The following is a 23,739-nucleotide window of genomic DNA, read 5'->3' as shown; positions in this document are numbered from 1 at the left end:
TGTGTTATATTTGTTTGTTCATTGGGGATACCTCTATCATTTCACGGCTTTTTAAACAAAAACACCCGTCCCGTTTTTTTGAAAGAACAGCTAAAAATTTAGATTTTTGGTTGTTTTATCACAATGTATTTTTAAACTTTTTTTAATGAAAAATTTATGCAAGTGTCAAAACTATTTTTTTTTAAAGAAAACATGTTCAAATTATTATGATCTAAACATTATCTTTAAAATTGGTAGGTTGTCTTCTTTCTAGACAGAAAAGTTCATTTCTTAGAATACTAGTATGTTTCATCCAACTGTAATGCCATGGCCAAATTCGTATTTTTTTTTTTTTTTATATAATTGGTGCAAATTGAAATGTAAATCAATTAAGAATATTGACAGTGAAAAATAACCAGCCATACGCCGTTTTATGTACATTTGGGAGGAAATTCACAGTTGTGATGATATAGACTTATTTTATTAAATCTTTCAACCAAAATAAGCTTGTTTCTAGCTGGCCACTCTCAGATTGATACGTTTTTGGTGTGCTTTATGTCGATCTGATGAATCAAGCCTTCAGTATCGGTTTTGATCATTGTTGAAGGCTGTATGGTGACATATTCTTTCACATTTCAATAAACTTGACTTTTGATGTCTGGTTTTCTTTTGTATATTACATTGAGTGATTTGTACCGTCTTTGTGCCAGTACCATACATCCGTTTGTTACAATATGGATTCCTGGATACTGAAAAACTTTTTTGTCATTTATGGTAGCATAAAAAAAGATTTGAAAGAATAGCTTTCAAACTTTTATGGGAAAGTTATATATGCTTGAAATCTTCTGATATCTTGAGACCAACTCCATCTACAAAGCATGCATAAAACACTCATAACAAAGAAGAAAAAATACAAATTTCGGTGTTTATTTGACTGCAGGTTATATTTGCATATGTATATTTGAAAAAGCAATTGTAACACAAATGCTAGCTCTTTCATAAAATAGAAATTTGTATTATTGTTGTGAAAATGCCTTACAGCAATTTAAATACAACAAAAAGGCCCAGAGGGCCTGTATCGCTCACCTAGATATCTCAGCAATTATGGCAAAATATTTTCCAAATGAGATCCAAGGGAATATTCCAGACCCCAAGGTCAATTCTTGTAGCATGTCTGTATTATATTTTTCATGCCAATCAGTTTTATGAATGGTTATGGGGTGGGGATCTCAACTGTTTCCAAGCTGTGACTTAGAAACTATCTCCCTAGGGTTGTGGCCAGACCCCAGGATCAATTCTAATATCATGACTGCATTTGCCTCTTTTTGCCCAGCATTTATATATATATAGTTTTGGGGTGGGGATATAAACCGTTTAAAGATATGATCCAGGGGTTAAGTCTCCGAAGGTGGGGCAGATCCCAAGACCATCCTGGAAGCATATGTACATTCATCTCTCTATAATCAGCAATTGTATATATGGTTATAGGGTGGGGTCTCAACTGTTTCCAAGCTGTGACTAAGAAACTAGGTCTCATAATATCATGACTTCATTCGTGTCTTTATGCCCAGTATTTGTATATATAGTTTTGGGATGGGGATCTCAACCGTTTTAAAGTTATGACCCAGGGACTATGTCTCCAAGGGTGGGACCAGACCCTAGAGCCATCCTGAAAGCAAATGTGCATTCTTCTCTTTATACTCAGCAATTGTATATATGGTAATATGGCGGGGATCTCAACCATTTCCAAGTAATACACTTTGTTTGGCCCCACCCCTTAGCCCGGGGGGTCAGCTCCACCATTTGAATAATTTTGAATCCCTACCTCCCATGGATGCTTCCGACGAAATATGATGGATATCCATGGAACAGTTCTACGGAAGAAGTCGTTTATAGCAATATAGCCAAATTGCCCCCACCCTCAGCCCCACCATTTGTACAAATTTAAATCCCCACCACCTAGGAATGCTTCCAGTCAAATATGGTTGATATCCATCACTTAGTTCCAGAGAACAAGTCGCTTAGCTACATAGCAAAATAACCTTTTTTGGCCCCGCCCTTCAGCCCTCTGAGGGTCAGACCCAACATTTGTACAATTTTGAATCCCTCGCTCCCATGAATGTTTTTGATAAAATATCAAAAGAAGTCGATTATAGCAATATAGCCAAATTGCCCTCTTTTAGCCCCGCCCCTTAGCCCCCCGGTGGGTCAGCCCAAACATTTGTACAGTTTTGAATCCTCACCATCTAGGAATGCTTCCAGTCAAATATCGTTGATATCCATCACTTGGTTCATGAGAAGAAGTCAAAGTAATATAGCCAAATCGCTACCTTTTGGCCCCGCCCTTCAGCCCCCTGGGTGGTCAGCCCAACCAATTGTACAATTTGAATCCCCACCTAGGGATGGTTCCTGTCAAATTTAGTTTAATTCCAATCAGTGGTAAGAAAGGAGAAGTAGTTTAAAGGAATTGTTGACGTCAGGACGGACGACGGACACCACGGTATGGCATAAGCTCACTTTGGTCCTTCAGACCCGGTGAGCTAAAAATGAAGGGAAACGGGGTAATTGATCATGAGACAAACACTCTTTATAAAACAAAAACACAATAACCCCACAAAACACAAATGTGGCCTTCAATAATGGGAGCTCCAAAACCAACAAGCGAGCTCAGGAATGCCCATAACAAAAATGTATGTACTTGATATGTGTAACAAATGTGATCATAGGTGCATATACATCTTCATTGGCACAAAGGGAGTGGTCACCATATAAATGTGGAATAATAAGATCAAGTGATTTTTAAGGCTCTCCGGGTCTTTTCTCTTGCATTCTTTTATGGCATGCATGAAGCACCTTCCAATGTTAGGTATGACATTTGGCTGCTTCAACACTTTGTAATTCTGGCTTAGCTTGTAGAGTTTTGATGTTATGCCTCTTTTGGTGTGGTTGCTGTCATCTTTGTTTTCAATGGACAAGAAGTTGTGGATAATTGTTATCACCATGGATGATATCTTTTGGACATCAACTAAGTCTCTGGCCATTGATATTGACATGTCAGGCTCAATTGCTTTACTCGACCCGTCCCAGTTTTTTTAACATTCATGTACAGGTATAGTGTGGTTTTGGCTCTGATAAAGGGCACATATCTGGCAAGATTTACCCCTAAATGAGAACTGCAGTATCTTTCCCGTTTCTTTCCCAATCAATTATCCATGGCCTGAAATTATACATGTTAAAAACAACTGCATTAATATATATAATCATTAGAAATTTGAGTTGCTTAATTTCCTATAGTATATGTATACATTTTTACCTTTACATTTCCCTTTTGGGCATCAAGACATATTTTTTTCGCAATGGTCTCCAAGGTTGTGTCAATCTCTTGAGAGTGGACGGCACAACTAGGGGTAAATTTAAAGTTGCCAGCAGGTTGTTAACTTGAACTGGGCCCATTGCTGTGTGTATCATGGCTAAAATGTTTTGCAAGTATATTAATAAGAACAATTGCATCAGGGAAAAGTCACATTTTTAAGTACATTAAATGTATCAATAGAAATATCAATCAATTATTAAAATCATAATTGTCAAAGTGACATGTTTATTGTGTATTCATTTTCAAGTTAAAGAAGTTGTTGAGAAGTAAATGAATGTACATGTACATTGTCCTAATAATAAGTTTGAGCCAAATTACGCAAGCTTGTCAACTCTTATACAATTACTTGAATTTGAAGAGGAAATCAAAGTAGGAGTGATTTTGAAAAAAAAGTGTATTCTGGCCTACTGAGAAATGAAAAAAAAACTTTGCCATAGACAGGAGGAAAATGAATACATTTTTGAGCAAAACAACAAACTGCCGGAAAAGCAAAAAGTCTGTTATATGAAACTAGTTTTTATTGGAACTTAACTCTTTCCGTACTGTTGTCGTGTACACACGACAACAATATGTCATCCTGGTCCTCGTTGTCGTGTACAGACGACAAAATAAAGGGCCGTCTCATCCCCGTTGTCGTGTACACACGACAAGAGACTTTGATGTAACCTGTCTGATGTTTAGTTGGTTATCGCACGAGACTGTCGCGAAAAAACAATTTATTGTCGCTAAAATCAGAACCCATCTGTTTAGAAGAAGTAAATTTATTTGTGCAGAGTGCACTTTTTTATTATGTAACTTAATGTTCTCACATTTGCCGCAAGATGTTTGCGTTTGGTGCCTCAAATGTAAACAAGATGGCGGCAATTTAACTTGATACGAACATTCGTAAATTCATCATCAGATATTTGTTGAGACTTATGGAAGTAAATTTGAATATTCTAATATAAGTCTTGATGAAATCTACTTGTATTTAGAAAAAAAATCAACGACTCTACATTCGTAACCATAATAAATCCCTATTGGAAACCTGCACTAAAACGCTGTGTTAAATACAAGGAATCGTATCGTTAATTGCCAGACAAATGTCGATTTCTCAGTCTTAATCATCTGCCAGTTAGTCATAATGCTGCGAAAATGAATTAGTGTTTGTCTATGAACAAGAACATGAAACAATAACAATATTTGTTCACGGTTACCTGTTTAATTCTTGCGGCTGTTACACCTAGTCTAAAAAGTACCTTTACAATCCGCCATTTGTTATATGTGCGGGGGCGAGTCTAATAAGTACATCCGGTACGGAATCCGGACCGGAGTTGCGGTACGAAAAGAGTTAAAAGCAATATTTTTTCTGGCATCGAGTAAATGTGTGTAGCTTTTCTAATCTCGGCTTTTTTGTATACGGGAATTTGGGACGTCCACAGGTTAGATATGTAAAAAAATGCCTCCATTTTAATGTAACTTACATAAGTTCTTTCAACTTAAATTCATTAAAAAATATGGAGTATTCCAGAATGTACCAACCGTTCTTTTTGTATGTGTGTGCAGGATTTTTATTTTATTCTTGTGACTTTGAAGACATCATTGGGATTACCTAGTGCTAATTTTGAATTGATGTCAAATGTTCCGTTGTTTCTTTTTCCAGTTTTGACATCATTCAGTGAACTGCACACACTGTTCTGGCATCGTATGAATAGTATGCTACCTAGTCTATATCTTCTCTCTCACTCTCAATGTCGCTCAGGTGTAGTCGAGATTCATACGAGATGCAATACATCTGTTGGGCTAAGGACTGTAGCTCGACTTCGTCTACCTGTCTTCCAGCTGTCATCTCGTGCTGGGTCAACTGTTCAGCTTGCCCGAAGTTCGAGATCCGAGAGCACCGATCCAGTGATTACATTTTTATCATAGATGTGGTCTTCTTTTTGTCGGCTCATCAACGGGGTGACCTACCTATGAAATGTTTTGAGACTCTTGGGCTTTCAATTGTTTTAGAAAAAAAATTTTGGATTGACATCGTAATATTTTCGCTTATTTCAAACGCTCAAATGATTTGGAGAATTCCACGATTTCAACTCGAGTTATCTCCCTGTGACCGCAAACCTTACCTTAACGGGTACACTGATAGTAGATTTTTCTAAATTTTTCTAAATTTTTGGTTGCCATGGCCACATTTTAATGCAACATGAAATGCATGGTGAATTATGAACAGAATTTAATGCTCACAGAACTTTATTTACAGATTTATTTCCTTTGTTCTAATTTTCGCTTTGGAGGCAGAGCTCGTGTAATTTTTCGCCTCTAATGTTAAATACATACATGCCAGGTGACCTTTTAGGCCCATGGACCTCTTCTTTGCATGGTTATACGGCCCATCGACAATGCGAGTCATTTATGGCCAAACGACGTTGTAAAGATAGACATTAACACAAATTAATATATCGAACAAAAATAAATAGCGAACAAAAGTTAAAAATAAATCATCAGCAAACGAATTCTTGGTAAAATATATCAAATCTTATCGTAAAGACCTATAGATTGCAAATAGTCATATATCAATTGCACAAAAACTTTATCAAATAAACTGTTTTCATAGACGGTACATTGTAGAATCTGTTACAGATTTGTTTTAAATCAGCGCATTCAATCAAACATGTTTGATTGTGAGAAAAACGATGTGGCCTGGTGAGATGTTGTGATATGGATTTAACATCATCAAACTTTTAACATCTGTTATCGCTGTCACAAAAACACCTCTAAAATAACTCGTAGAACATTTGTTTTTAAATTTTAATATTTTATGATCTTTTTGTAGGAAACAAAATGTGCTTATGTTGTAATACTTTCCGCTGTATTCTGGATAACGGAGGCACTTCCAATTGCCGTGACGTCATTGCTGCCAGTTGTTATCTTTCCAGCCATAGGCCTGATGTCTGCTTCAGATACATCTTCTGCTTATATTAACGCAAGTACACTTATTGAAAAATTAAAAAGATAAGTTGTGCTGAACCAAATTCAACATTTATTGTTTATAAATATACAGTATCCTTTAACAGAATCGGGTGGCGGGATGACTTATTTTGTATCATTCAAATCTTTTTCGTGTCGTTTCTTTCCTGGTCCTAACAACGTCCAAGTCAACCCTTTTATTATTTTTGTTGTAACCTTCTCCGTTATAGCCATCTCTTCTAAGCGTTCATTATCTTAAATATCTATAATTGCAGCATATCATCATCAAAGCCTTTTTGGTTTCTAGTACCTTGCTTGGCAGTTTCTGACTTTGGTGTTGAGCGTTAACAAAAGCAAGAATGCAATAGGTTCTGTACTCGGGTTAGGTCATAGCAAAGTCCTTAAAAATAGTACCTGTTGTCCCCATTAAACTTTCAGTATTAAAGGGTTTGGATTAATTATGTTGAACGTCCTATTAACAGCTAAGGTAATTTAAGGACGTGCCTTCATGTGTGTTGAGTATGCATGCTTACGTGTGTGTAAGCAGGAGGTTGTGTATTTTTTACCTCCTTGTGATAACGCGGATCTGATGCCGACTTTAAAGTGCTAACCCGAACCATTTGCTTAACCTGCTGTTACCATAATTTTACAGAAAGAAAATATTGAGCACAGTGTATTCGTCATAGTACTAAGTGACGTAGCACTCTTAAGTCGGCATCAGATCCGCGCTATCGCAAGGAGGCAAATACCTCAACATAACGCCTCCAGTACATGCATACATTACACACATAAAGGTACTTTCCTAAAATACTTTAACTGTTAATAGGACACTTAACCCAATCAAACGAATCCAAACCATTTCTCTTGCGTGAACACAACACAGTGTTACCTCGTGTGCTCCCCATGTTTGTAACATTTGTTCATAACGTCGTCATATCTTTAATTCAACTATTTAAAGGACACTTCGATGCTGTTCATTGGAGGACTCATTCTTGCAGCAGCTATCGAACACTGGGATATCCATAAACGTATTGCTCTGAAAGTTTTAATCATGGTTGGATCTGAGCCTGTATGGTGAGTATTGCATGGTATAGACGAATAAATAACCTAATTTGTTAATCCTATGCCCATAGAATACACGATGGAAGGAAAACATTTCCTGGTTAGCCCTTATGCTAAGCAGAAGAACTATCAGTATAAAAAACATAAATTTAATTAAAATGATATTAAACAACATGTTGACATAACTACAACAGCAATAAACTTGTCCTGCGGATCTGAAATCGGCAGAGGAATTTTTATTCATGACATTTAAATACATGTTGTTATTGCATTTTTTTTTTTTTGAGAATTAAGTTAGGAAAACGAATCTTAACGGGACGACCATGGGTAAGTAACAATATATGTTTACCCCATAAAATACCCACGAACCATAAAAATAATCACGCTATGCTGTGGACTATATGTCCATGTCTTTATCCTTTCGTTTGTTTGATGTCATTCCCTTTTATAAGTTTTGTCAACCTCTAACTAGTTTAAAAATCTCTTCTGTTTTCTGAGTTGTTCAGAAATTAATAACTATGTCCACGTCTAGAATAGGCACGGTATAATCATGGTACCTGTAGTTCGATGATTGAATAATATGTCGACTTGCAGTGTCATTGTTAGTCTGCCGAGTAAAGTTTCTTTGTGTTGCATCCCTTGCAGGTTAATATTCGGTATGATGTTGCCAACGTGGTTCCTGTCAATGTGGATCAATAACACAGCCACTGCAGCCATGATGGCGCCAATATCCAACGCAGTGATGAAACAATTCAGAGAGGTGAAGGATGAAAGGGGTTCCCAAGCAGATCAACAGGGTGCATAAATTACTATTTGTTGTTAGCCCACCATCATCACATGGTTTAAACTGTTCAAATTGTCCTTACACACAATCATATGTTACACACATGGAGGCGTGTCCTAAAATGATCTTGGCTGTTTAGAGGACGTCAAACAAAAAAAACTTATTTCATTTAAGTGTATGTATGACCTTTTCATGTTTCGAAGAGACAACAATGTTCTTCCGATAGTTTCCTAAATTTTCCCTGACTTTTTTAAAATCTTGGCAAGCGTGTTTCGAATTTATTAAATAATTTGAAGAATTGTTTGTGAAAGTTACGTGAAACAATTGTAGGGTATGATTTAATGAAATATTGGCATTAGCCTTGTTAAAGCGATTGATTGGAATGCTATGATTGGTTCCTTTGGAATGGTATTTCAGTGATATATTGCTATTCAATAGGCATTATAGATCTGCGATATTGCAAGGAGGCAATCACACCAATAAACCCTAACACACATGCAAGCATATTTCACACGTTGAGGCACGTCCTTCAATGACCTTTGCTCGTAATAGGACGTTAAACCCCATAAAACCAAACCAAACCTTGATTTGGAAAAGGGTCATCAATGTTATTTAGATACATTATTTTAAAAATAGCTTGCTATAAAGATATCTGAATGAAATGGGATTACATACATGTACATGTACACACAGTAGCACGACACCTTCAAAGAGGGCTCCCCGGCATGTACGGGGAAAGCATTTTAACATTTAATTGTACTGATGAGCTAACTGGTTTTGTTTTGTTTTGTTTAAAAATTGTTTAACGTCCTATCAACAGCTATGGATGAGCTTACTGCTCAAAGTGAAAAAAGAATTTGAATGTAATGTGAAACATTAAATCATGCAGGGCATTCGATCATAAGGTGGTGAAATTAATGTTCATTTTTTTAGAATACGAAAGCTTGGACAACAGAGCCGCGGAATACACTGATGATGAATGCAGAACACGAAGTGACTACCACGAGTTAACTGGCTCGAATATATCCAAAGACGAGGATGGAATCAACAAAGAATCAAGGCGAGTAAGCAGTGTTATTTATGTTAATCTCGCTATGTATCATCTTCAATAAATAACAAGATACCATGTTCGCAAAATCTTCATTGGTTCTATGCATTTATTTTGTCTTATTGGATTGAGTCATTACAACGAAACAAGGCATATTGTGGTTACTCTTGTACAAGATTTAAATTGCTGTTTGACAATGATCATTCAGAATGTAGTAGTCATTTAAACATTTTACTATAAGTAAAAGAGAACAATTTAAACCAAGATAAAACTGAACTGTAAGCCAATTGCTAACTGACACCCCTGCTCCTATATAAACCTGAACTGTAAGCTAGGGTCTTACTAAGACAAAGCATTGCAAAGCAATATAGTCTCCCACCAGTAATGATTTCATTATTGGCTGAGCATTACATTTTATTTAAGTATATAGGTCACTCACATTCTTCCTGTACTCCCTCTCAATGCCAAAACATACAGATGAACGAGTTTTGCTGAATGTTTCATTTTGTTTTAACGTCTTATTAACAGCTAAGATCTTTAAAGAACATGCCTCCATGTGTGTTGTGTATGCGTGCTTGTTTGTTTGTATGCAGGAGACAGGGTATGTTGCTGTGCTTGCCATATTGTGATAACGCGTATCTGATGCCGACTTTATAGTGCTATCTGACTGAAATGCTATCGTCCTAGTAGTTTGGATCAACTTAAAATATACTGGTCACGTACCCTATACCTTAATCCTACAACGTACATATATAGGCATGCAATATGGAGCAACGTCCACTCGTACATGTGGTTTTAGTCTATGCTTATTAAGTATGACATCACATGGAAGAAAAACAGAAGTTAACAAAACCGAATGGTCCCTTAATATACCCGCTTTGATTAACATGTGCTGTTTAAATGTGTGTGATTTGTGTAAAGTGATATGTAATGTGTGATTATTATGAATTGTGCTATGTACAGAGGGCTCCCCGGCAGGTACGGGGAAAGAATACTTACTGCTCAATGTTAATAAAGAACTTGAATGTAATGCGAAATATTTGATCATGCAGGGCATTCGATCACAAGGTGGACAAATTGATGTCCATTTTGTAAGAATAACAAAGATTTTTAACAAAAGGCCATAACTCCTAAAAAAGGGTCGAAATGAAAATATAAATCCCGATGCATGATATCAGGGGGTAATTACCAGTAATTTGCCCAGTAGTAAAGGAGACAGACACAGTTTTTTTCAACAAATGTCTATATCTCCTTTTAAAGGGTCTGAATGAAAAAGTACTTCTTTGATGCACAACGTCAAGGGGCAATTGCCATATCTGTAAACTTTCTTTGAAATTGGCCCAGTAGATTAGCAGAAGTTGTCAGGACAAGGAATTTAAACAAATGGCCATAACTCCATAAAAAAGGATTTGATAAAAATACCTGGATGCACAACTTTAGGTGGTAGTCATCATATTGGAAAAATTCGGTTGAAATTGGGAGCAAAGTGTTGTTGGCGGAGTTGTATGGCGAAGTGTTTTTCAACAAAGGGCCATTACTCCGTAAAAAGAGTCAGATTGAAAAACATAATACCTGGATGCACAACTTCAGGTGGTAGTTATCATATCTGAAAACTGTCATTGCTATTGGTCCAGTAGTTTTGGAGGAGTTGTGCGGACAAGAATGTTTCAATAAAGGCCATAACTTTGTAAAAAAAAAAGGACAGAATGAAAGAAGTATACCTGTATGCACAACTTTATGTGGTAGTGATTATATGTGGAACATTTCGTTAAAGTTCGTCCATTACTTTAGAAGGAGTTGTCCGGACAAACTTTTTCTGCGGAAAAGTTATTATCATCAAGGTATTATTAAAAGCTTAACGGCCCATCAACACATGATAGTTATTAGGGCCAACAAATGGCCGGAAAACCCCCCAATGCATAATCAAACAAACGTAAAGGTTAAAAGACAAACGTGAATTTCTATATTGAAAGTGGCTATGATGACTCACATTTTATTTAAAAGACCAACATCTTTCAGATAGGCTAAAATTGAAGAGACAGTCATGTGTTCGAAAAGAGATTAAAGAACTGTAATGTTATTATAGAAATTTTCTCGAGTTGACCGACTTATAGTCGACACAATCTAATAAGAAGTGTTTTACTGTAAATGGTTCCTGACACGCTATGCATTGAGGCTGAATATCACGTTATAGTAAATAACAATAGGTAATATAGGAATCCGGAGACCGGCAAGGACAACCTCGTCTCGGCGCCTCTCTCTGTAGCTAGGATGCAATTCACCGATTTCAGGTTTAATATATTGAATTTGTTATCTACGCATTGATTCCAATTATTTTGCCACTGTGATCTTATAAATGTTGTAACTAGCGGTTTAAAAATCAGTAAAATGAAGTTAAGAATATTCAGGTGGTAGTAATAGTGCTGCTTTCTTTTTCATTACCTGGTGTTACCGCATGACCTGGACCCAGCAAAAGGTTATATGACATTTTGAGGTAATATTATGTTTGGCTAATTGTGATATTCTTCACATTTTTGTTGGGAGGCTTTGTAGAACAGATTAAATAACTGACTGTGGTACATTATTTGATTTAAGGTGCTCAAGGCCGAGATAGATAGCATCATTGGGCAGCCGGCATCCAACTGTAGTATCTTTGGAACCGTCCGTATAAAACGACTGAAAATCCTTATATTTTAACTGCAGTTTTGAAAAATCCGAACCAAAAATGTAAGTTTCGGATGTCGGTGAATTGAAAGATCAACCTCCGGTCAAACCAGAAGCAGCGGAGGCATAGCAAATGATTTTTTCAGTATTTTTCAGAAGGGAATACCAAAGGTTGGAATACAGTTTGGGTTTATTTTGAGTTTTGTTTTTTGGATTGAAAACAACTGAAAAGGCTGGATTTGAAGTGTTTTACTTTAATTGTACTGCATATTGCAACGAAAATTTCTCTCGGCGATTATGTAATGAAGGTTCGTTAGCCACCACGCAAGGACTTGCAGATGGTGTGGTTTTAAACGCTTTAAAGTCGCAGGCCCTGGTGATGGCCAGTGTCCAGTAATTTTTAAATATGACTTTCTTGCGGATCCATAAACAATGGATCCATAGTTCAATTTAGATCTGACAAGTGCTCTATAGAGTCTTAGCAGTACCTTTCTATCAGCTGGGGAGTTGGTATAGGAGACGACCTTTAAAATATTCAATTCTTTCATGCATTTTGCTTTAGATATTTTATGTGTGGAAGGAACGACAACTTTCTATCGAATGTGACGGACGGACAGACAAGCTGATATAATTATACCTCCCTTACGGTCAAGCAGCTTGAAGCTCAAACTGAAATATAGACAAAACTAGGTAATAGGAATAACCTATTGATACAAATAGAGAAAGAACTGTATGAATTTTCAAGGTTAAAACAGTTACAAACTTCATCAGTCGATACAAGATGTCTGATTGGTAGCTATCCTTTTTTCGGGGGAAAAACAAGTCAAGAGAAGCATAGAGAGGATCTTAAAAGCAGTTTTTACCTGATAATCTAAAACTGAAGTTTTTCGTAGTCTCAAAACCGAACAAAATTTAAAACCAAAAGGAACGTACATATGAAATTTGAAAAAGACCTGTCAAATACTTCTTGAGAAATAGTTTGGACTGTCGAAATTCACGATGATTGTCAATCTTTGCGCACCCTGAGTTAATTTAACCCAACGCTAACGTATATGTGATTTTGCTATTACACACTGTTAAAATTATGTCGTTTACAGTTCTGTAGAGGATGATGTAACGTCTGACCTGGAATACCTTCGCCTTGGTAAAGCTCTATCCCTCTCAGTAGCCTATGCTGCCAACATCGGAGGTGTAGCAACGCTTACAGGATCCTTTCCAAATATCATAATGAAAGGACAAACAGACTTGTAAGTACGGAATTGTTCTGATTGATTTGGTTTGATTTTGTTTTACGTCCTATCAACAACATCTTCGATAACCTGGGGTTACGCTCATTTTCGCTCTCTGCACCCCTGTCATAGCAAAATTGAAGGCATGTGGCTAGCTATCCGATTGATCTCGGGTTAAAATAAAGACTAATAAATAGGATGATACCTGTCCTTTGAAGATTACAAGGGAGCGAAGCCAGTAAGTTTTAATGTTACGCGAGCGCGGGATTCTTTTGATGAACATTTAAGGATCAAAATAGTCTTCTTGTCTTCATGAACAAGTTGGCGCACACTGAGCCTTCATTTTTCTATGACATTCAAAGGGTGCAGTTAGCGAAAGTGAGCGTAGCCGTTAGATATCAAGGATCTACAAGTTTGGTTTGGTTTTAGTATTGTTAACGTTCTATCAACAGCTATGGTCATTTAAGGACGGCCTCCCCTGTGTGCATGATGTATGCGTGTAGTGTATGTGTGTGTATTTTGGGAGGCTGCGATATGTTCGTGTTTGTCTCCTTGTGATAGCGCGAAACTGATGCCGACTTGATAGTGCTACCTCACTGAAACATACTGCCGAAAACATCCAGCAGGCTACCAACCCGGTCACATTATACTGACAACGGACGAACCAGTCGTCCCACTCCTAGATTGCTGAGCGTTAAGCAGGATTAGAAAATACCATTTTTACAGACTCTGGTATGTCTCGGCCAGGGGCGAGGACCCAAAGCCTTCCTCACGTGGGCAAACACTCAACTAAAGGCCAAAAGTAAGGCATTGTCAAGAGAGACATTAGGAAGAAGAGAAAAGATAAGATCCAAAATTTAGTCACCTCTTACGATCATGCAATTAGAGGCAGCAGGTACATTTCTTACGCCCTACCTGCAGGGACGTTCCTGTATGTGTGTGATTGTGCCAAATACCATGCAAAAGGAACCCAACACAAATTCCGCCTAAACCCTCAACAAACTTTATTTATGCAGCGAAATGCACTAGCTTGGTGTTTTCTTGTTTCCTTTTATATTCATACAACAAATCGTCACAATGATGAGTGATTCAAAAAAAAAAAAAATTATCCATACATACTATCGCCAACCGTTTTCTTTGTAAATTAGCATTGTAATAGTGGTCGGTTTCAGATTGTATGAGAGGTACCACACAACATCTCCGGTGACGTATGGCTCATTCTTGCTGTACGGATTTCCTATAGCGTTTTTCGCCCTCCTGGCCCTTTGGATATGGTTCTACCTATTCTTTTTCTTATGCAGGTACGTGTGTATGTAACTGCTACGTTGAACGATCAATGTGTTTGTATTTTTGTTGTTATATACCGTTTGGCCCAATAATGAACGTGGCAAACTGTAACTTTAAAATTAACCATGCATTTCATACACGAACTGTCTGCTGTTTTTCAAAACTAATATATAATAAATATATACATTTTTATTTAGACGTGACCAGGGGCGCCTTGGGAAAAACCATGGTGCAAGAAAAAATATCAAGACAATGCTAAAAAAGGAATACAACGATATGGGACCTATGACGTAAGAGTTCACCAAGTTCGTTTTACTTTCTGCGCTGTTTCTCTATACTTTTGTTTGTTTGTTTGTTTGATTTTGTTTAACGTCCTATTAACAGCTAAGGTCATTTAAGGACGGCCTCCCCTGGGTGCAAGATGTATGCGTGTAGTGTATGTGTGTGTATTTTGGGAGGCTGCGATATGTTCGTGTTTGTCTCCTTGTGATAGCGCGAAACTGATGCCGACTTTATAGTGCTACCTCACTGAAACATTCTGCCGAAGACACCCAGCAGGACGCCCCACCCGGTCACATTATACTGACAACGGGCGAACCAGTCGTCCCACTCCTAATTTGCTGAGCGTTAAGCAGGAGTATAAACTACCATTTTTAAAGACTTTGGTATGTCTCGGCCAGGGGACAGAACCCAAAGCCTTCCTCACAGGGGCGAACGCTCAACAAATGGCCAAAAGTGAGGCATTGTCAAGGGAGACATTAGGAAGAAGAAAGTTATTTAGAAAGGAGAGAAGAGATAAGGTCCCAAATTTAGTCGCCTCTTACGATCATGCAATTGGGGGCAGCAGGTACAATTCTTACGCCCTACCTGCAGGGTCTTTTCTCTATACATTTGTCTTGGATAAATGTAGTAACTAAGGTTTGTAAAAAGAATAAGTCTGCTGTATCCCACTGCGAGTTAGATTAACAGGTGACTTGCTAGGGTCTTCTACAGACTAGCGAAAAGCGTGTTATTAGTCCTACGGAACTCTTTCATTCCTAATATCGCTATACTACTTGATTTTCGTTGGCCACACTTTAATCCTCTCGAACAAAAATATTCAATTTGAAAAGCGATTTTTTGCTTAACTTAGACCCAGAAATAATTCTAAATGTAGCAAGCAAATTCGTGGAATTTATATCCCCCGCTTGCAGGGCATATTGTAGGTAAACATTATTGTGGTTTGGGTTAAACATGCGAGTATCGTGCTTTTGAACCATAATGTATAGGTTGAAACTCGAAGAAAAAAAGCCTTATACCGAAGTAAGACTTTTTATTGAACATGTAGGTATTACGGTGTAAATTAATCGTTTAATCCATCAGAATTTACTAACCTCATTTATTATCCGTAAATATGCACAAATCACATCGGTTGGCAAACTTAGCATGAGTCGGATATGCATATGGTATTTGGTTGAAATATTTGCACAATATCTATAGCAATTATCACACAAAAACCAAAAAGTGCCAGAGATGGGTCGAAAGACAGGAACACAAACATTGCTATCAAGTTTGAAGAAATTTGGCTAATATTTGCGTGAATTATTAAGCGGAAAATGCAAATAATGTCGTGTTTTGTTAATCAAGGGCCCCATACCTCCACAAAAAGGAATTTGATTAAAGTAATTGTCAAACTTGGCCGAACCCTTAATGCGTTGAACCCTTTTACTAAGTTTGAAGACAATCGGATAATATTTGCGAGAGTTAATGAACAGAAATGGCAGATAATGACGTTTTCGTTTTTTAAGGGGCCATAATTCCGCCAAATAAAGCGCGCTGAAAGTGATAATCGAAGTTGGCCGAGTCCTGAACGCATTTAACCATGTTACCAAGTTTAAAGAAAATCGCTTAACATTTGTTGCAGTTATTGCACGGAAACGGCAGATAGTGACGTTTTTCGTTATTCAAGTGGTCATCATTCCGCCAAATAAAGTCCGCTGAAAGTGGTCATCGAACTTGGCCGAGCCCTGAAGTCATAATGTTACCAAGATTAAAGAAAATTGCTTAACATTTGTTGCAGTTATTGCACGGAAACGGCAGATAATGACGTTTTTCGTTATTCAAGGGGCCATCATTCCGCTTAATAAAGTCCTCTGAAAGTGGTCATCGAACTTAGCCGAGTCCCTAAGGCATTAAACCTTATTACTTAGTTTGAACTTGGTATCAAGACTTACTAAGACATCAATATTGATATTCCTTTTTGCATAAATGTTACTTTAGGGTGGAATATGCAAGGCAGTTCCCAACTATATACCCATATATGAGTACACTTCGTTTCAGGTTTGGAGAGGTGGCCGTCATTAGTCATTTATTGGTTCTGGCAGTTCTTTGGATAACAAGAGACTTAGGAGGCAGTGGAGGATGGGGATTTCTTTTTCCTCGTGGGTATGTTTGGAATGAGTTACAAAGACATTATATGATTATACACCATCATAAATGCAAGAATATACTCTAGTACATTGCTTTTTGTGTAGACATGATTTGATGGAGTAAAACAATGATTTGCATAAAGTACTAGACATGAATTGCAACTTTGTATAACATGTGTATGTATAAAATGTGTGTTAATAAAAGTAAGGGTCTCGTAAAAAATCGTGGCTTTTTAGTTAATGCTTTTCGAAAACGATCATAAAACTGAGAAAGTGCCCGGAACAAACGATACATGACTTGTCAGTCAGATTGGATGGAATACATTCGGGGGAGATGATTGTCGATTAATATCTTGCTTGCTACATGTATTGTTCGCAATTATTTACTTTTAAGGATAACTTTTATAGTGTTGTTGTATTTAGCTCATTCGTGACAGGGCCTATAACGTTTATGAGAATAGTGATTGTTTACAAAGGTCGATGCTAATACAATTTCTTGTTTCCACCGGAAAGCGACATTTGCAGTGTACATAAAATGCTGCCTTTTGTTGTAATTCTGGATGACCAGGCTTTTAATATGGTTTGATATTCTGTTTTGCCCTAAATTCTACAACTCATTTGTACAATACATTTGCAGGCTATTATCATTTGGTTTTGCAGCATGGTGTCCGATTCAACGCCAGCCATTCTAGTTTCATGCTGTCTTTGCCTCTTCCCTTCACAAATTCCAAAAGTTTTTTGTTGCACTAAAGGTAACTTTAACTCAAATTGTACAGGCCCTGATAACAATGTGTTAAAGTGATGTCTCTGACTTTCTTGTGAAAAATACCACCTAAATTTTTGCACAGTATATTTTCATTTTATCATTAATTTTAGGACGAAAATATGCCGCATATCCCCTCCTGCCTTGGAAAATTGCCGAGAAGACAGTGCCATGGGGAGTTATCATACTTGTAGGTGGTGGGTTTGCGATTGCAAAAGGAAGTGAGGTAGGTAAAAAAATATACTGCGAAATCTGTATTATGTGACCAAAATTACAATTCTACATCATGCATTGACGATTTCAAGATGAGTAACGCCAATGCCTAACGAGTTGCATCTTACTGGAATCACCTGTAATGAACAAGGATTTATGTGAATTTGGTATAAAAAATATTCTGATCAGGTAATATCAAAGGAGAAATCAATTATATCTCTTTTCCACTCGGTGGCGTGCTTTTACGCGAGGGAGATTATGGGTTCTGCCTCCCGATAAAACTTGAAATGGAACTTACCGCCCTTTGCTTGACGTTCAACTTTTCGGAAATGTTGACAACGTCACCTCATCACATGCACTGTAACAATGTCAAATAACCATGCAGGGTTTTATTGTCATGAATAACGTTGATTTGACTAGCTACCAAAGAAGCTGATTTGTCCGGCATCGGTTTTAAGCTGGCCCGCCAGAAGGTACCGTTCCGTTGAGACACTATAAAGTAAGCGTCAGATCAGCCCTATCACAAAGATGCAATAACACCAACATATTCGATCTCCAGCACCCATGCACAACACACATTGAGGCACGTTTTCAAATGACCTTAGCTTTTAAAAGGGCGATTAACAAGATACAACCAAACCAAACCTGATATTTTGTGACAATTGACTTACAGACGTAAGTTTTCAATTACCTTATGTGTTCAAAATAAACGTTGCATTTATTATTCATACCATACTGAGTAAATATAGGAAAATAACGCTTTTGAATATATATTTTATCCATTTTCAGCAAGAAATAAATTAACCTTGGATGGAATAATCAACTGTTTGGTTGGTAAAAAGGGAAATTGGCAAAATGATGATTTATATTTATTTGAATACATTTTTAAATTAGTTTTCACCTTTTGTGACATGAAAAGTAACGTGTTTCGCTTTGTGAACATGCTGATTTCCACTTTAAAAACATAACTTATGGCCCTTTTTTGTATTTCCCATGATCTAAAATAATCTTCCTCAAGCATCTTCCACCCAGGCTTACATGCGCAATTTACAAGTCACACCAAAGACAATGAAATGAATGTTATCGGGAAATTTGCTTTCAGTAGTTTAACAAAAGCATGCCACCATCACATTGTCAAGGCCGTCTACAGCAGCAAACGGCTCTGCTACAAGCAGTTAAAGAGTGTACTCCTTCTGATTGCCTGTTATCTCTTTCCCTTCCTGAAAGTAAACGTCATTTTGTGTGCCTCATCCATAAATCGTGCCTCATGCACTCCTTGCTACAATAGCGCATACAAAGTATATGGTGACCAAAATGACAAAACTCGAACTTTAAAGGGCACACGTGGAAAGTATTTTCTATTACCATATGATCGGCTTGATAATATATGATATTCTCATTTTCAATTCGTTAGGTGTTCTAAAAACAAGAAGGATGTTATTAATAGTAGAAGAAAAACAATATAAACGCAGCATTGTATTTTGTTAATCGTGAAAGGAATGATCTGTTATGTCGTCCGTGTTTGGTATACTTTCAGTTAAAACAACTAAATGGGACTAGTTAATATAAGTCACGCTCTTACACTGTAATTGTATTGGTTAACGGCTCATCGACAATTTGAGTCATTTAAAGCTGAACAACAAGGTAAAAAATAGACATTCATAAAAAATGAATACATGAAAACCAGAAACAAGATCGCGCAAAGCGTGACATTATCTCCCGTGCCCTGCTGTTTAAAAGAAAGACACACAATCATATTTATATAAAATGTAAAAAGAAAAATTCTCAACAGCGAGTCTTAAGAACGTTCATCTCTTCTAGGAGATTCTTCAGACTGTTTATATTTGAGGTAGATGTTGTGACGTCATAAACAATGACATCACATAATAGTTCGCTATATTGACGTCCGCTACATACGTAACCGAAATACCCCCAGTGCGGAGCGACACAATACCGATGTGACTACATCAGACAAATTACATTGGTCCAAATTCACAAATATAGCTTTTCTGTAGACAAAATAAAAACGATAAAAAATACCTGATCGGAATTCGTGTATGCACATCCTTTCAAATACAGAGGTACTCTCTACCTTCAACATTACATGAAGATAGAACATTATAAAATACTAGTCAAACAGTACTGTTCAAGCGGGGTCTAAGAAGTTTGATGAATTCAGTTTCCTTAGCCTCATTTGATAAATAGGAAATATTTTAAATTTGTCATCAGCTCAAGCGTGTATGTGTTTACTAACTGGTAAAAATCTTAAGCTGTCTGTTCGTATTTGCTCTCTATGTACAGTCATTCTTGTTCGTAGCTCAACGCCCGTTTGACCGATATAAATTCAGAACAATTGCTACAAATCAATGCGTAAATTACATTACTAGACTTACAATTCATGTTTTTTAACCTTAAAGCTAAAAAAATTTTCATTGGTTGGTGTTTTCGGTGTGTCCGGTGTTTCTTTGATGAACATGCTCTTCTCATACGTCGAAGGGTTTTCTCGTAGCTAGGCAGGTCCTTTTCTTCTCCCATCTCCAAACAGGAGCCGTGAAGAAAAAATATAAACACCAGGACCGAAGGGAATTAATTCCGCGGTAGTGTGTCGGATCAGTAATGTGATGGTCCCGAGTTGGCTCCACACAGGGGGTATTCTATTTTTTAATTTCTTGTAAATAACAGTTTTACTAGTAATTCTAAATCCTAAACAATTAGTACGCTCTGCCTTAATACCATAAATATATATTACTATTGCTGTGATATCACCATGGTGGGTACGTATATTGCAGACGTCACTATAGCGAACTATTTTGTGATGTCAACCAAATGCGTAGATAACAAAAAGGTTAAAATGTGTAAAAGATGTCAAAATATGTCAATAGCAACTGACTTATTTATAAAATATATCATATCTTATAATTGAGATTAATTGAATGTAAATAATCATAGGTTGATTGCACGGAACATATCATATGGCCGTTGTACCAAATGTAGATGAACGACGAATGTAATAAATATGAGAGATACTCTAAAATGGAGATGTTTCCACAAATAGTTGGTGTTTCCAGTAAATATGATCCCAACTGAGCATTTCGTCCATATTAGAGTAGTTATAACGTTAAACAAATAAATCCAAACCAATCGCTTTACCACTTATGTGATTTTCAAAATTTAAGTCTGGTTCTATTATTACTCATACTTTTCACTTGTTGTAGCAAGTAGTTCTTTCTCTTTAAACTTAATATTTGTCATGACAACTATCTAGTTATCTCGCTGACTTTCCGATGTGCGTGTGTTTGCACTTATCTTGATGCATTTTCATAAGAAAGACCTCACTCCACTTGCACATGTGTTACATTACACGCCGACAACACATGTGGACTTCGACTTTTCATTTACTGGCATTGTGGCCGCGACAGACTTCAATCTACTGAATGTCACTTTTAACATACTTCTGGAACACGACCGCAATTTAATTGCACACAGATTATATCGAGTTACAACACCAAACACAGTTCTAAAGTGCTGTATCCCGGCCTTCCCAGGCCTTTCTCTCCTGAGGCTACCATTCTCGAACCTCGACTCTTAACTCCTAACTACCTATACAAGTCTCCCCAAGCACTTTTAACAAATTATGCAAAATAAACTATTTAAGAGTAGGTACCACCAATTGTACATAAGTAATAAGGCACGTGCAGCAGTTTAATCATATTTCTTATCTAACTCCTCTGCTAATTTTCCCCTTCCAAAACAACAATACTAAATGTACCATATGGAAATGACAGTTACACCTGTCTGTTTTCGGGAGTTTACACTCTCGTTCCTATCTCTATGCCATCCATTACTGACCTGGTCGCCACTAGATGGATAGGCCTATAATACTTTCTTCAATGCAACAGTCCCCCGTCAATCAATTCAGTGTTAACCAAATCTTAAGATTTGACATCGGATGTAGTTTTGACCAAATCACTGCTCTCTATTGATACCCACTATCTTACACGTTATAAGATGGTTCCATTCTTTTTCATTAATTACCTAACATCAGCCCATTTTGTTACACATGCTATTCATGTCTCGTTCCAATCATTTTGAATCTTCATCTTTGGTTGTTACCTTGAAGACTTTATCTACTNCGCTTAATAAAGTCCTCTGAAAGTGGTCATCGAACTTAGCCGAGTCCCTAAGGCATTAAACCTTATTACTTAGTTTGAACTTGGTATCAAGACTTACTAAGACATCAATATTGATATTCCTTTTTGCATAAATGTTACTTTAGGGTGGAATATGCAAGGCAGTTCCCAACTATATACCCATATATGAGTACACTTCGTTTCAGGTTTGGAGAGGTGGCCGTCATTAGTCATTTATTGGTTCTGGCAGTTCTTTGGATAACAAGAGACTTAGGAGGCAGTGGAGGATGGGGATTTCTTTTTCCTCGTGGGTATGTTTGGAATGAGTTACAAAGACATTATATGATTATACACCATCATAAATGCAAGAATATACTCTAGTACATTGCTTTTTGTGTAGACATGATTTGATGGAGTAAAACAATGATTTGCATAAAGTACTAGACATGAATTGCAACTTTGTATAACATGTGTATGTATAAAATGTGTGTTAATAAAAGTAAGGGTCTCGTAAAAAATCGTGGCTTTTTAGTTAATGCTTTTCGAAAACGATCATAAAACTGAGAAAGTGCCCGGAACAAACGATACATGACTTGTCAGTCAGATTGGATGGAATACATTCGGGGGAGATGATTGTCGATTAATATCTTGCTTGCTACATGTATTGTTCGCAATTATTTACTTTTAAGGATAACTTTTATAGTGTTGTTGTATTTAGCTCATTCGTGACAGGGCCTATAACGTTTATGAGAATAGTGATTGTTTACAAAGGTCGATGCTAATACAATTTCTTGTTTCCACCGGAAAGCGACATTTGCAGTGTACATAAAATGCTGCCTTTTGTTGTAATTCTGGATGACCAGGCTTTTAATATGGTTTGATATTCTGTTTTGCCCTAAATTCTACAACTCATTTGTACAATACATTTGCAGGCTATTATCATTTGGTTTTGCAGCATGGTGTCCGATTCAACGCCAGCCATTCTAGTTTCATGCTGTCTTTGCCTCTTCCCTTCACAAATTCCAAAAGTTTTTTGTTGCACTAAAGGTAACTTTAACTCAAATTGTACATGCCCTGATAACAATGTGTTAAAGTGATGTCTCTGACTTTCTTGTGAAAAATACCACCTAAATTTTTGCACAGTATATTTTCATTTTATCATTAATTTTAGGACGAAAATATGCCGCATATCCCCTCCTGCCTTGGAAAATTGCCGAGAAGACAGTGCCATGGGGAGTTATCATACTTGTAGGTGGTGGGTTTGCGATTGCAAAAGGAAGTGAGGTAGGTAAAAAAATATACTGCGAAATCTGTATTATGTGACCAAAATTACAATTCTACATCATGCATTGACGATTTCAAGATGAGTAACGCCAATGCCTAACGAGTTGCATCTTACTGGAATCACCTGTAATGAACAAGGATTTATGTGAATTTGGTATAAAAAATATTCTGATCAGGTAATATCAAAGGAGAAATCAATTATATCTCTTTTCCACTCGGTGGCGTGCTTTTACGCGAGGGAGATTATGGGTTCTGCCTCCCGATAAAACTTGAAATGGAACTTACCGCCCTTTGCTTGACGTTCAACTTTTCGGAAATGTTGACAACGTCACCTCATCACATGCACTGTAACAATGTCAAATAACCATGCAGGGTTTTATTGTCATGAATAACGTTGATTTGACTAGCTACCAAAGAAGCTGATTTGTCCGGCATCGGTTTTAAGCTGGCCCGCCAGAAGGTACCGTTCCGTTGAGACACTATAAAGTAAGCGTCAGATCAGCCCTATCACAAAGATGCAATAACACCAACATATTCGATCTCCAGCACCCATGCACAACACACATTGA

The 23,739-nt window shown here is 37.1% G+C and overlaps 1 protein-coding gene across 1 annotated transcript in view; it reads left to right on the top strand.

Moving 5' to 3' along the window:
* LOC110453306 (solute carrier family 13 member 5-like) overlaps positions 1-23,739 on the top strand; it is a 29,804-nt gene that overhangs the window by 1,150 nt on the left and 4,915 nt on the right. The window contains exons 2-15 of the mRNA XM_021502197.1: positions 6,165-6,314; positions 7,257-7,372; positions 8,006-8,157; positions 9,078-9,204; positions 12,954-13,103; positions 14,258-14,386; positions 14,570-14,662; positions 16,692-16,796; positions 17,441-17,532; positions 17,657-17,769; positions 18,177-18,229; positions 22,093-22,197; positions 22,842-22,933; positions 23,058-23,170. Of these exons, the coding sequence (XP_021357872.1) occupies positions 6,165-6,314; positions 7,257-7,372; positions 8,006-8,157; positions 9,078-9,204; positions 12,954-13,103; positions 14,258-14,386; positions 14,570-14,662; positions 16,692-16,796; positions 17,441-17,532; positions 17,657-17,769; positions 18,177-18,229; positions 22,093-22,197; positions 22,842-22,933; positions 23,058-23,170 (1,590 nt within the window). The remainder of the gene's footprint in view (positions 1-6,164; positions 6,315-7,256; positions 7,373-8,005; positions 8,158-9,077; positions 9,205-12,953; positions 13,104-14,257; positions 14,387-14,569; positions 14,663-16,691; positions 16,797-17,440; positions 17,533-17,656; positions 17,770-18,176; positions 18,230-22,092; positions 22,198-22,841; positions 22,934-23,057; positions 23,171-23,739) is intronic.

The sequence above is a fragment of the Mizuhopecten yessoensis genome, unplaced genomic scaffold (assembly GCF_002113885.1).
Source record: "Mizuhopecten yessoensis strain PY_sf001 unplaced genomic scaffold, ASM211388v2 scaffold7269, whole genome shotgun sequence".
In the NCBI taxonomy this organism is placed as follows: Eukaryota; Metazoa; Mollusca; class Bivalvia; order Pectinida; family Pectinidae; genus Mizuhopecten; species Mizuhopecten yessoensis.
Note: the sequence above shows the minus strand (reverse complement) of the source record. Positions and strands in the feature narration are given on the sequence as shown.